At 40.8% G+C, this 14,936-nt stretch overlaps 1 protein-coding gene and 1 pseudogene across 2 annotated transcripts in view; both read left to right on the plus strand.

Annotated features, from left to right (window-relative positions):
* LOC144651855 (collagen triple helix repeat-containing protein 1-like) overlaps positions 1-13,571 on the plus strand; it is a 72,711-nt gene extending 59,140 nt beyond the window's left edge. Inside the window, exons 5-6 of one of the 2 annotated variants that reach the window (XM_078511903.1) lie at positions 12,138-12,473; positions 13,075-13,571. In XM_078511903.1, the coding sequence (XP_078368029.1) occupies positions 12,138-12,473; positions 13,075-13,428 (690 nt within the window). In that variant the 3' untranslated portion in view covers positions 13,429-13,571. The remainder of the gene's footprint in view (positions 1-12,137; positions 12,474-13,074) is intronic. The other variant, XM_078511902.1, reaches the window with a different exon arrangement.
* Positions 322-5,665, plus strand: LOC144651626 (uncharacterized; annotated as a pseudogene).
* Positions 13,572-14,936: the final 1,365 nt, after the last annotated feature.

A 14,936-nucleotide genomic window follows, 5' to 3' on the forward strand; every position in this document is an offset into this window, starting at 1 on the left:
TTTTGTGTCTGAGAGGTTGTTACTTTACCCCGCTGTTTGTGTTATATTTTTAATCAAGTTGGCCTAAAACCAAGAGTCTATAAATAAACATGACCTAACACCAAGTAGTTTCCCAATGCAGGTCATGTTTATTTTAAGCAAACCTCTCCTTAACTTGTTACACAATCATTATTCTTGCACCTTTTCTACAGTCAGTGCCTCTGTGAAGCAGTCGTGTATCCAGGTTAAGTTTGCATTTATATCACAACAAGTTGTCGTTCCTATTATCTTGGAAAAGTGCGAATTTTCAGCTGAATTTTCCGTGATTCATCTCGATCGGAAATGGCATTTTGTGAGTATGCTGAGAAAGTTGGGGGACAATGCGGATCCAGTGCTGAACATCCGGCAAATTCCCAATGTATCGCAATTGAAAAATGTGACAAAGACATCAGTGGTCATTTGAAAACTTTTGCTGGTGGCTTTGCCGATTCTACCCTAAAAAGTGAGGCGGAACTTCTTTTAGCTAGAGCAGGTATGTATAAACAGAAATATTTCAACATTGTCACGTACGCTTGACACGTCGGCCGGCTGACGGGGTAGGGGAAGGGAACGGGTAGGTTGTAAGGGTTGGCATGCCTGATTTACTTAAAAAATACTTAAAAATACGTTCTAAATTAAGGGACGCAAGTCTTCTAACTAGATATCGAAAAACGCTAACTCTCCTCCGACCCCTCCCCACTTTTGTATATCGTATACCCAAAGGGGTAAGTTTGCAGGCGAGACCTACTGGCGAGTTAAATACCTCTGAATGGAAAAAATGTGCACGAGAAAAAATTGCAAAGTTCTTTATCCGTCTGTTTACCAATAAGACACGGGTAACTAATATTATGTATAAATAACGATTACTGATACTGAAATTTAAAGGAGACCCAACGGCCCGTAGCGAGTTCGCACGCGTTCTTTAATGTACTGAAAAGGAAGGGCTGCTGGTTCGACAATCTGTGTGCAAGTCTTTTTCAGTTGGAGTGAAGTGGGTGGTGGCGTTTCGTCTGTGTATGTAACAAGTTATTTATAGGTCATGTCAGTTTATGTCATGCAGTATATACACGCCGCTTAATTAACTGGAAAACACTCAATTTTGAAACCTAGGTCTTGATTCATAACGTAGTATTCAGGTGCTAAACAAAGCTTTCTAGCCTATGCTAATGGCTTACTACCTTGTGTATCATTTTTTCAGGTATTTTCGAGATCACCAGCAGCCACCAAAGCATGTCTATTTGCCCAAAACATAGGGATAAATTTGGCCTCAGATGGCGCTGCCAAAAGCGATTCTGCGCTGTTCCACCAAGTTGGGCACCTCATAAGACTACGCAGATGAAAGGTGATCGTAGTGTCACTTTCGTGCAGTCTAAACTCGTCTACAAGATGACCTCCACACTAGTCCCTATTGGATCTCGTAAGTCCTTATGAGTTGTAGCTGAAGCAATCTTGTAAAGTACGAAAACTGCTTACCTGTGACTGAAATCGATCAGTATTTTAGTTATTTTTTACTTGGTTTGATTCTGAATGCTAAGGATATGTAAATCATTGTTGTTTCTATTGGTTTCAGCAATATGTAAGCTGTGTCGCGTTTTGCTGAGTAGACCAGACCCAACGCCCCCGGCTCAGCAAACATACAGAGACTTTAACTGATCAGCAATTAGTTAAAGTCGAGAAAAGGGACAAAGAAACAACCTCCCCATCAGATGAGTCCGCCGAAAAGGAACCAGTAAGTCGAAGGGAAAAAATGTCCAACATTTTTTTCTGAAATACGTAAATCATTTATAGTTGCATAAAACCATGGGTTGAACTTGGCGCGTGAGGAGAGATTCCTTATAAAAATAATGCAGTACATGCGCATGCTCAGAATGAGCCAATAAGAAACGAGGAGTGCGGCATAAGGGTTAGAATTGCTCGCTCAAATGACGAATGCAACTTCGCGCAAATGCAAAGAAAGACCGCTAAATTGCATCCAAAGCCAATTCGATGAGCAGGTACAAAATACCAGGAATAGTTGACGGATAACCATTTGTCTTTTGACCGTTAGCTTTTAATATATAATCTGGCAAGCCTAGGTTTGTAAAGTTATTCCCGTTGACCTTGCCTTACATGGTCGCGTAGTTGAACTCGTCATCTGTGTGCGCGTGTTTTCAAAAGTGCTACCAAATATATATTTTGAAATGTTTTTCTTGTTAAAAAAGTGCTAAAATGTTTTATCTTTTAGCGAGACGTTTCGGGAATAACCCGAGAAAACATTTTAGCACTTTTTTTTAACAAGAAAAACATTTCAAAGTACATAAACAAAGTGCTACACAGCAACTTATTATTTTTATCTACCAAATATATATGTTTTTTCGCCACTTTTTTTGGAAAAAAAAAACTGGCGCATGCACATGCAAGTAATCCTGGACTATTTCTTCTCGCGCCTCACGGCGCCTCGACCCCTATATTTCAATTGCGCACGGAAGGGAGAGGAGAATTAATCTAACTATGAAGCGCATTGAGCTTTGTAAATACCCTATACAATTGCCACTACCAATCGAAATTCTTCATGTTTTTCTTCCTTTATAGGATATTGAGGCTTTGAGCAGTAGTGATTCGCTATGTCAGGCGATGGAAAGTGTCGCTATTGTGTTGGACGAAACAAGTCTATACGTTCCTGATCAAACAGAACAAAGCAGCAGTGAACTATCAGGTGAAAGCAGAGCCAGCGCGACGCTGAGTTTTTGCCGAACAAAGCTAAACGAGTTCTTGGCAGCCAGTGGAATGTCTCCCTTAACACAGCAGCGGAAACCATGGGCTCAGCAGTTAGATTCCCGGACCAAGTATTCATACGTTGCTAAAGCAAGGGATGCAGTCGTGGCAGCCCTGGAAGTCATTATTCCAGATGACGCAGGTGGCCTTTGGGAAGCATTGAAAAAGTCAGGTGAAGTTGAGAGTGCTTTGGGTGTTTTTGTCTGAGCCTAACTCAGCTGATGACAAATATCTGAAATCCCTGGCAGAAACATACCAAAATGCCGCAAGCTGGGACACGCGGCGACAAGTCCTCTCCATCATGGCAGACCTTGTGCCATACAGCCTCCTCCAGCGATACATACCTGGCATCACGGAATATCGAGTAAAGACCGCACGACAACACGCAGTAAAATACGGGCGAGGTTCGCCTGTGCTCGTGTCCAAGAGTCCCCGTATGCGTGTGGACTATGCTCAATTGGACCATTTCCTGGACTTCATCACCAGTCCACATGTAATACTAGATCTACCCTTTGGCCAAAGACTACTGCCCCTGTCGGATGGAAGTGTCCTGGAAACACCTAATCTTATCAGAACTATGATACCAGAACGAATCGTGGCACAGTATACTCAGTATTGTAAGGAAGTCCGCTTCACGCCGTTCAGCAGATCTACTATGCTTCGCGTCTTGTCCTCCTGTGCTGCCTCGGTCCGAAAGTCGCTTCAAGGGCTCGATTACATCGCGGCAGACGGTGGTAAGGCTTTCGACGACCTGATTAAAATGTTGCCAAAGCTGCGCAGAGACGACAGAACGTGGATAAGTCGTTTGCAGAAGGTACTGAAGGAGGCAAAGCAGTACATTAAGGGTGACTTTAATTGAAAAGGTCAATTGCCTTCCATGCATGCTTTTTTCGATATAAATCTGATAAATGGTCAAAAAGCAATCTGAAACGAGCATTAGTTTGCTTGGAGGGTGATATTGGGATTTTATGCTTAAGGTATGTTCGATTTGATACAGTAAAAACATAACGGATCAGAAAGGACGTATAGGCAAAGACAGTTATCTATCAAACATTTTAAAGAAATACAGACTAGTACCCAGTCGCTCCAGGGACTTGCATAATTCGAAGGCCAAGTACAAATATTTTCTTCCGAAGCCCGTTTTCGCGCGTCAGTTGCCTTTTTCAGACTGATCAAATATAAGACGAAGACTTCGTACGAATCTAAAGTAATTACACGAAACCATTTAATTAATAGCACCTGAAAACGCGCGCGTATGACGCGTGACTGGTTTTTGCTTTACTGAGTCTTATTCGTTAAGAATGTGGCGCGTTTTTTTTAAGCCAGACAGTGTAAAAAAATGCACTAATGAATATTAGGAATTAATGTGAATACAGCCTACGCTTAGAAAGGTTTAACTATTTCATCGAAGGAATAGTTAGAACGTATGCGTATTTAGTTTAGCTTTCCTTATTATAGAAGATTGACGCTTCATTTCCTTCATTTTGAAATGCTACACCCTCTTTTGCGGTAATCTTTTTAGTTGGGAGGTAATTTTTCCTTCAATCTTCGTAATCTTAAGTCGCGTTAATTTCAAATACCTTAATTAATACTGTCACAAGCGTCAATTTCCTATAATAAAATGGGCAAAACTTGATTTAGTAAACCCAAGTCGCTCTTACGAGGACTATGTGTCCACGAAAGATTTAATCAAAACAGGAAAGAACAAAAATTCTTAAGTAAAGATGATGATGTGTTCACATGATTATCTGCAGTATACGTACCCTTCTTGCTTTTTACTGCTATATGGTTGTAGGATATGATACGATGTAATGGTACGATGTTAAAAAAATACTGTTAAAGTAAAATATTACAACATCTTACTACTATCGCCGACTGCGATCAAAGTCATGAGGAGAGCTGCACTCAATGTGAGGTGCTTAAAGCTGCAATGAAAGAGGTTGAAGATGCCATCACTGAAGCCCCGCGGTCAGAATTTGAACGAGAAGACTTGCAGTATATGTTTCACCAAGCCCTCCATGCCATAGAATCATGGAAAGCACATCAGCTGAGGTCCCTACAACAAGACAAGGCACGTACAACAGTTCTGGAAAGTCTTGACGAGACATCAGTGCTCATAACCCAGGACTGGGCTATGAAGTGGCTGCCACAAAAATATCGGGAGACCCAAGCTGACTGGTTCGGCAAGAGGGGTATTTCCTGGCATGTCAACGTAGTAGTGCGCAGGTGTGCTAGTCAGCTTGAGCAGCAGACCTTTGTCCACATAATAGAAGATTCCAGCCAGGACGCAAATGCCGTTGTTCAAGTTCTACAAGACACACTGGACGCACTAAAGGCAGAGCATCCTGAAATTACAAGTGCAGCACTAAGGCAAGATAACGCTGGGTGCTATCACAGTGCAGCCATGCTGTCAGCATGCCGTCTGATGGGAGAGGCGACGGGGATTGATGTAAAAAGAGTCGACTTCGGTGACCCTCAGGGAGGTAAAGGGCCTTGTGACAGAAAAGCCGCTTCCATCAAGGCTCATGTGCGCCGATACATCAACCAGGGCCACGACGTGGTAACGGCGCGCGACTTCAAAGAAGCCATGTTGTCTCACGGGGGAATGAGTGCTGTGCGGGTCGTCCTAGTTACCGATGCTACCAACAAGCCACAGCAAGAGGTTCCAGGCCGCTGGGAGGGTATCAGCAGCTTAAACAATTTTCTCTACCAAGAGGACTGTGTCACATTATGGAAGGCATACAACATTGGAGAGGGAAAGAATATACCATGGTCTCAATTACAAGGTTATTGTTACAGCAACAACAACATACATGCATATCTTATATTAGTTATATACCTCTATTCTGATATTTTCACTACTGTGTTAAGAAAAAGTCAAGGGAAAAAGTAAATCGGAAAAAAACTATTTAATGATGGGCAATCCGATTTCTTGTCTTTTTTTGTTTTCAACATCTTATTCTTATTGGAATGAAACTCCCATCTTACCAGTCTTCCCTACTATTTTGTTTCATTTGTACATTACTATGTTACTCCTTTTACTTTTTTCTAATGTTTTTTTTTCTGATTGGAGAGCTGCTTTAAGGTTACACAATACCTTCAGAGGGCTACTTTTGTCGAAAAAACGTTTTTCGGACTTAACTCAATATTTACTATAAATATAGCAAAAACTAATTGATAAATTGCTTAATAATAACTTGACCCATTTAGTTCATCTTGAAGTTATAGAGTAAAGGATATATTTTCAAATAAAGGAATAGCCAATAACAATGAATATTACAGAAAGATAGTCAAACCAAATGACACAACAGGAGATGTATTTAGATAAGTGAGCTAAAAACCATTATTTTTTGAGAAGGTGGGAGACGGGAGGGGTCATTTTTTCCGAGCTAGATATTTATTTTTCACATGTTTCATTTTCATTTAACGAAATTAATTTTTTGGCTTTCTTGCACGATTATTTCAGCCGGTTTTACTCTGCAGCAATTTATTTGGCTAATGTCCACCCCTCCCCCCCCCCCCCCCCCCAAGAAAATAAAGGTTCGTTCCTAAATGTCATCTGTTGAAAGTCACCCGAGTTAAGGTCACGCTTTAGTTTACTTAACAAACATTTAGGGTAGAAGGGGTCACTAACAACAATAATGAAATATTTAATAGACTGTAAGGGACGGATACACGTCCTTCTGTAGAATCAAGCCCGCAAAATATAACAGCTTGTCAGCGGTTTATCCATTATGTAACGCAAGCTAACGATAAGCACACTTGACTCAAACCAGCGAAGAATAGATGTTGTTTTCGATGGGATTTTTTAAAGTTTCCAGGGTGCTTTGACTACTTATTATAAGGTATGAACATTATTTGATTGTAGCTCTTGTTATCTGTGTGACAAATGAAATTCATTGATTACAATTTGATCTGATAAAGGGTGCTTTGACCTTAACAAACGCTACGTGACCTGTGTTTGCTTTCTGTTACTTTGGAACTCGAGGTCAAATAAAACGGCTAAAATGGTTTCTTATTTCTTAGAAATGATACAACACCACGCCAAATAGTCTCGTGAGTATGTTCTGGTACCTGTTGACAAGTATTATTAAAGCTGTATTGTTTTAATATGTTTATTTGTTATTCTTTTGTGAGTTTCAAGCATCGCGAAGCCGTTACGCGAAGCTCAAATTTCACGAAAGTACTACTTGCATTTCGGGCCGTTAAAAATCGTCTTTTTAGTTTCCCATGGTTTTGAAAACGGATTCTCAAAGAAGAAACAATGCTCTTTCACGTGGTATAAGGTTTCTACACCTTAGCTCATGTACCAGGCAATGATTTTAGGCGCTGAATTTTGTCAATTTTGCCTTGCGTAAAATGTCTCAAAATATATAGTTATAGTTCACCTAGGGCTCATCCTCGGATACCCAGGGGCAGTTAGTGGGGGCGACGTGCAGCTTATCGGGACAACGGGATTTTCGGGCGAACGTTTACAACACAGAGCGTAACAGCCCCTGGGCACTTTGTCTTACCGAACCAGTTCCAGAAGCGTTTGAACTCCTTCCTCCTGATTGGCCACAAAAATATTTTTGTGGCCAATCAGCGACGAGGACCGGCCAGGAGACTCTGATGTCTTCTTACACGAAATTGTTTTCCTCATAGACTCGTCGTGGATGCTCTGCCCATCAATCGGATGCTATTACATGGAGAGTCTCAGAAAAAAATAAGCCTTAGACGACTGCCAGTTCTACACTGTTAGTTGCGCGCTTTTTAATAGTTATTCAAGTAAACAACAATTCTTATTATTTTTCTCGGTCGTTGCCCGACTTCTGGAACTTGCCACGGTCTGGGCACTTCACTGCACCATAGTTAGTAGAGGGAGAGTTAGTAGTGCAAGCATGCTATCAGCCACTCTAATTGCCAGTAATGTAGCTGCATTTCGAGATAACCCTCTAAAGAAGCTTGTTGATTTTAGTGGAACCTGGGCATAATATTTCTCATAAAATTTTTCAGTGTCTCCATTCTTTAAGTATCCATCGTACAGTACTTGAAACACAGAAAATCCCTCAGTTTCGGTAAGCTGTGTGTATTCATATTTGCTGAATTCGTCTCGTAAGTCAGCATTGAAGACTTTGTTTTCTCTAACTTTCTGTACAGCATCATTCACAATCTCGGCAAGAACGCTTGGCGTAAGAGACAATCGTTGTTGTTGATCGTTGTGTTTAGAGTTTCTATGCCTTCGGTATCCTCCACTAGTTTTGTATTTTTTCCCGCAGTCGCTGCATACAATTTCTGTTGATTGAACCTACAATTGATACGGAAACAAATAAATAAGGATAGAAAACAGGAAAGACAGAAAGAGCCAAGACAGCGATGTAATTTAGAGCGAAGTTTAACTACAATGCAAGGGCATATGCTAGCATAAGTTCGTCGTATTCATTTTCATTACGAAACATTTCCTTAAGATCCAGCTCGAGAATAATACCGATTAAATTTACCTTGAAGAGACAAACTTGAGGTTGTTGTTTACATGTATGTTGGCGCGTGAGCTCGTGTGTCACTGAAGATTTTACCGTGCTCCAGCCAAAACAGTGGAAAAAAAATTCTAGTTTTGTACTTACATCGCTTGCTGAGCTTTCAAATTGTTCCTGTAACCCTGCATCCTCTTCAAAAATACCCAAAATAGCATCAAAATCTTCGCCAAAGAGGTAGAGATCGTCAATACCGCCCGCCATCTTGTTTTGAGTGTGCAGGGTCAGTGTCACGTGATGGGTCAGTTTAACATCAGCGAGCCGCTATTGTTTTGATCCTTTGATGTTCGCCGAGTTTCCTAACCAGTCTCCCTCTACTAACTATGACTGCACGGGCCACGCGTTAGCGAAGATATCGCTGTCGTCACCTATTGTTATTTTGTTGCCAGCTTGACAGTTAAAACAAAGGGTTTTTGTTTAATTTGTTGGATATTTAAATAACAAAAACAAAACTTATAAACAAGAGGTGCTCGCGTATAGCTTTAAAAACTTTTGGTTTCCTTGCGCTATGCTACATTTAACATATTCCCAGGCCTCGTTGTTTTGTTTTTGGTTTGCTTTTTTATCTGAGACCCACGTAGTATCATCCGATGGACGGGCTTAACAACAACGACGAGTCTATGAGGAAAACAACTTCGTGTAAGAAGACGTCAGAGTCGCTCTTCTGGTCAACCTCGCTGATTGGCCACAAAAATATTTTTGTGGCCAATCAAGGGGAAGGAGTTCAAACGCTTCTGGAACTGGTTCGGTAAGACAAGGTGCCCAGGGGCTGTTACGCTCTGTGTTGTAAACTTTCGCCCGAAAATCCCGTTGTCCCGATAAGCTGCACGTCGCCCCCACTAACTGCCCCTGGGTGTCCGAGGATGCCTAGGGCTATGCTGTGATTTTTTTTCAAATTTTTCGAATTTATGCTAATGTGGGCCCGCGGTTGAAATTTATGGCTCTCCCGTCTTAAGTACTATATTATGCAGTTGTCCCGCTTAGAAAAACTATCGCGTGCAATTGCTGAGATAAACGTGACTCACACCCATTTGTGAAAAAAGGCTGAGCAAATGCAGAAATATCAGCTGTTATTCCATTCAGTCTGTCCATTTCACAAAAAGCAGGGAAAGCAAATAGTTTTAGCAAATAGCATTGCTTGTTAGACTGAAAATATCAATTTGATATGTATGTTTTTTTCAGAAACCTTATCCTACGAGAATAAACCGGGATCAGGTTGTAAACAAAGCAAAACAAGTCAATTTGCTTGACTAAGAGCAATTCATTAAAGTTCTGAACAGCGGCACGAAAGGATTGTACAAGTTAAAAATGTAAGTCTTATCACTTTTTTGGATTTTTTTTCTTCGTTTTAATGTTAGATCTCAGTAACACTTCTTTTTATCTCCTTCCCCGTTTAGCGTGTTCAATTTTCCAATCAGACGATACAGGCGCTGAGATACTTCAAAGGTAAGTGGTTCAATTTACTTTACGAGTCTTGCTAGAACAGACATTCTTGTTTTGAAATACCATCACTTAGCTTTCGACTTGACAGATTACAATCACTCGACTAAAAAACTACATACCGTTGTCATTACTGCTCGAATTTTGAACTCTGAACGGGCTCAAGAAAAGAAAGTGCAAATCAGGATTAAAATGTAAACCTTTCCGTCATTGTTTACTTTCGATCTGTACCATATTAAGTAGGCCTTCTTTTCTTATGGATACGTTGTTTCAATTATCTTGTTCGAACGAGAATTAACCTCGTAAGAGCGCGAGAGAAGACTGTTCGAGCTGACGATGTATGCGTTTCAATTTTAAAACGAGTACTCGTTTCCTCGTATTCTCTACATGTATATGACTTTGTTTCAACAAACCAAGGCTACCAGTTATGTACTAAGGCTAATTACACGTTAAACGTGTTCAAGTGGCTTTCATCGCTTAAAAACAAGAGGACTGTATAAACATGTTTTCATAGACAACATTATTGCTCAATCTTGCGCTACTTCAAAAGCAATATTTTTTCCTTGCTCCTCTCTCCTCCGCAGAGGCCTCTTTCGTGGGGGAAGGCGAAAAAACACGGGGGGAGGAAGGCGAAATCGCGCGCTTTGGTTTCAATTCTTTCCAGGCTCCGCGCGCTTACTTTTCACCTCTCCCCGTTCCTCTCCCTATTTCCCAGCCCGTACGAAACACGAAAGAGACCTCTGCGGAGAAGAGAGTCCTTGCTCCAGAAAGTTAAAAAAGAGTAGCCGCTGGGCGTGCGAAGCGAGCCCGCGACCAAAATCCCTCTGGGGGCTCGCTTCGCCCACGCACTCGCGCCTTCGGCACTCGCGGGATCGCGCCTCAATAATAATATATTCACGTTTCCCCCGAATAGAGAGCCTGCTCGCAGGCTATCTATATACATGCACCATAACTGCCTCTTTATTATCATTGAAGACAAGATACATCTATGTGGAATTATCTATCTAGATAAAGATGTACATTTATTATTGATGTAATGTATATGAAATGATTCATATATGAACTGCGGATGTATATGAGAGTGATAAATGATCATCGCAGTGAATCTCCCTTTGATCCTTTCTTTCAGGGCTTCAACGGAATTCGAACCCGTGACCTCCGCGATACCGGTGCGATGCTCTACCAAATGAGCTATTTAAGCCACACATTGCATATTGGGAGCGAGGTCAATTGTGAGTTCATATTTTCCCGTGCAAGGAGTGAAATGATGTAATGTATGTGAAATGATTCATATACAACCATAATTGGAAATTCACTGCGATGATCATTTATCACTCTCATATACATCCGCAGTTCATATATGAATCATTTCATATACATTACATCATTTCACTCCTTTCACGGGAAAATATGAACTCACAATTGACCTCGCTCCTAATGTGTGGCTTCAATAGCTCAGTTGGTAGAGCATCGCACCGGTATCGCGGAGGTCACGGGTTCGAATCCCGTTGAAGCCCTGAATTTTTTTCAGGCTTCTTTATTTCTAATTGGAAATTCACTGCGATGATCATTTATCACTCTCACATTCATTGTTGTTGCTGCCATTTCCTGTTTCCTGGTCATTTTTGGCTTAAATTCTTTTGAATTTGTTGTTAAACATTGCAGACCATCAACTAGGTGATATTAACCTTCGTTGTTATACAGTAAAAACCCGCGTATAAGAACGTAACATTTAAGAGCCTGTTAGGCTAAAATTTCATTTTTAAGCACCCTTCACATAAGAACCATTTTAGGCTAAAATTCTAAAACAGGTTCTTATTTTCAAAAACGAAAACAATAATCTTCTCAAAAATATAAAATTAAAAAATCTTTTCAAAAATATATTTATAAAACAGTCTGTACACATTAAAATAGTATAGTATTGTGCTTACCGAAACCTCCAAGAATACTGTTATTGGACATTAAAGACCAGATCATTTTAAAAATTCTACTTTATTTCTTGAACAAAAGTTAAGAACCTAATTAAGAACCTAGTTAGCCTAATTTTACACTAAATACATGTACCATTTATATAAGAACCTGTTTAGGCTAACTTGAAAAAACTTAGGTTCTTATACGCGGGTTTTTACTGTATATTATTCTTTGATGGTGTTGTTGCTGTTTCCTTTAGTCTTATTCTCCTTTTTCCAACTACAGTAGAATCCCGGTAACTCGAACAACCCCGCTAACTCGAACTAACTTCCATTTCCCTTGCACCCACTTTCAGTCATTTTTACCCGGTTAACTCGAAAACCCCGCTAACTCGAACTGTTTTTCGTTTCCCTTCAGAGTTCGAGTTACCGGGGTTCAACTGTATCTTATATAATGGCATTATAGTAAGAAAAATCATTCTTATTTCATTTCCCAACACAGGTCACCTTATGTTGTGGTGGACAACCAGGGACAAATGGTATTCCCGGTATGCCTGGTATGCCGGGTTCCCCAGGGACACCTGGCTGTAATGGACGTGAGGGGGCCAAAGGAGACCAGGGCAGTCCGGGGAAGACTGGACCCCAGGGACCACCTGGTGCAGAAGGAAAGAAAGGAGCAAAGGGACAACCTGGTGTCCAGGGTCCTGTCGGTCAAAAAGGAGAGAGAGGGGAGAAAGGTGACAGCGGAACTCCAGGAACACCTCAGCTTTCCTCGCACATGAACTGGAAAGAATGCACATGGAAAAATCGTGATGACAAAGACTCAGGTGTGATCAAGGTAAGTTATGTAATTAACTTTGCAATTCGACGCTATAAAGCAGCAGATTTACGTGGCAACCAGGGTACAGCGCAGTAGTGTATAATATTTTGAACTTGTGATAGATACTGTTGCGCACCATGGTAACATTTGGAAGGTTTTTCGGCTTTTTTTGGACCCACTTGAGGAAATTATTACTAGCATTCCATTAAAAACATCGAGTCCTTTCCCAATTGGCAAGATTCTAAACCTTCTTGTCTCTATTCAAGAGTCAACGGAAAAGTGTCTAATGCAGCAGAAAAAGCGACAAATGTTCTTTATCAGCTGAAAATAGTTGAAGTGCCTATGAAGTAAAATTAATTGCGTTTTCCTTTTTTGAAATATCTTCTTTCATGTGTGTAAAACGAATTGGAGGATAATACTGCACAATGCCTTTATTTGGCTTCATAAATATGCACTGATATTTGCCCTTGAACATTATCTGTTCGCTTCTCGGAACTGATAATGTCCGTGGACAGAAGCCCGTGGGCTCCTGCTGTGGACAAATGTCAGTGCATATTTTCGCGCCAAATGGAAGTTATTGTTTATTTATTTACGGCTTATAATCTGTTTATATCTGTAGAACTGTGAATTCATGAAGAACTTCACAGACACTGCCCTTCATGTTTACTTTGCTGGCAACCTCAGGATTTACAACTGTGACGACTGCTGTAGCCGTTGGTATTTCACCTTCAATGGCGCCGAGTGCAGCTCTCCTGGACCTATTGAGGGTGCGTTCTACATGAGAATCGGCAAGGGCCACAACTTACACCGTCACCGCCATATTGAAGGTCACTGTAATAACATTCACAAGGGGAAGGTGCGTGTGAGATTCTGGGTTGGAAGCTGTCTCGGCGAGAAGAGTGCTGACACAGCTACAGGCTGGAAGACAATGTCCCGGATCTTCATCGAAGAGGTGCCAAGAGCTCAGCAGTAAACACGTGACACGTGATCCACTGGACTTTGTAGAAGACTTTAGTATAGTAACGATAGAAAAACTACACTGCTGTTTTCAAAAGCGTTTGTATCAAAGGATTTGAAACTTCTGTATCAGCTGAGAAATAAAGTCCAGTAACATCATTGTAGCTGTCATATTTTTGTTATAATTTTTCTTATAATTCACACGTGAATTTCTGACGTGGATTAAACAAAGAATATGCCCAATTGCCACCGAAAAACTTGACGAGAAAACGCCAGAAATAAAAAAAAAGAGCTACAAACTAACGGGAAATATTTTTTACTATTGATGCAGAATTCGATCATTTCGTTATTAAAACTTAAGCTCAAAATCTGATATTAAAGCGTGCGTTTTGTCACCCACAAGCCTGTGAGACTTCCAAAGTAAAGTGTCGCACGGCGTGTCTTCGACTTAAGGTCATTGCCCAGAAATAGAACTGAACATAGATTTTCAACCAACTTTTGCCTACTGGTTTATTACCTTACACTAGGGGGACTTAAATTATGAAAAAAAAAGTGAGTGGGGTCCCCGTATTCGTTTAAGAGCAGGAAGACCTTGTATTTACTACATAATTCCTTAATCAGGGGAACATCGATTTTTATGTTTGCCACAACTTACATGCAGTTTTCAGAACACTGAGAAGGTCGATCCTGATACTTTTATGGCAACGTAATTAAAAATGAAAGACTCTTCGAGCAACCTCATGGTAATTCGATGAATGAAGTGCCGACCTCCGCATTTTTTTTCTAAATAGGTGTCCAATAAAGTAAAGCAATCCCACTTTGCTTTATTTTTCCATGTGAGTTGCGTTATTGATGACTCGTGCTTTTGGGCGTCGTAGCGCTATGTGAATATGATTACTTTTCCGTCAGCACGTATAGCTTTACAGTAGAACCCCGGTAACTCGAACTCGGATAACTCGAACAACCCCGCTAACTCGAACATACTTCCATTTCCCCAACCTCGTTCCCAGGGTCTCTCTCTCCCCGCCCCCAGAGAACGAGGTTGCCATTTCCCTTGGATTTGAACTCACTTTTAAGTCATTTTTACTCGGTTAACTCGAACTCGGATAACTCGAAAACCCCGCTAACTCGAACAAAATTTCGTTTCCCTTGATCAAAATTTGGGTCAAATTTACCCCGATAACTTGAATTCCGGTTCTTGCAACTCGCCACGGTTGCCCATTGATTAGAGCAACAAAACAGATCACCTATTTGACAGCCTTTTTCCACTCTTATCCTAAGAATTTATGATCGTATTAGAGTTTCTGACGAGATAAGTTTAATTTGCGCTGTGCTGTATACTGAGGTGCTGAAAAATCAGTAAGCTATCAATTATTAACTTGGCAAATTAAATATTTAATCTACCCCGATAACTCGAAACCCCGCTAACTCGAACGGTTTTTCGTTTCCCTTCAGAGTTCGAGTTACCGGGGTTCTACTGTATTTTTGAGAAGCGGATAAAATTTGAGAGAAAAGATACGCCCG

Source organism: Oculina patagonica, chromosome 4, assembly GCF_052425735.1.
Source record: "Oculina patagonica isolate OP01 chromosome 4, crgOcupat, whole genome shotgun sequence".
Taxonomy (NCBI): domain Eukaryota; kingdom Metazoa; phylum Cnidaria; class Anthozoa; order Scleractinia; family Oculinidae; genus Oculina; species Oculina patagonica.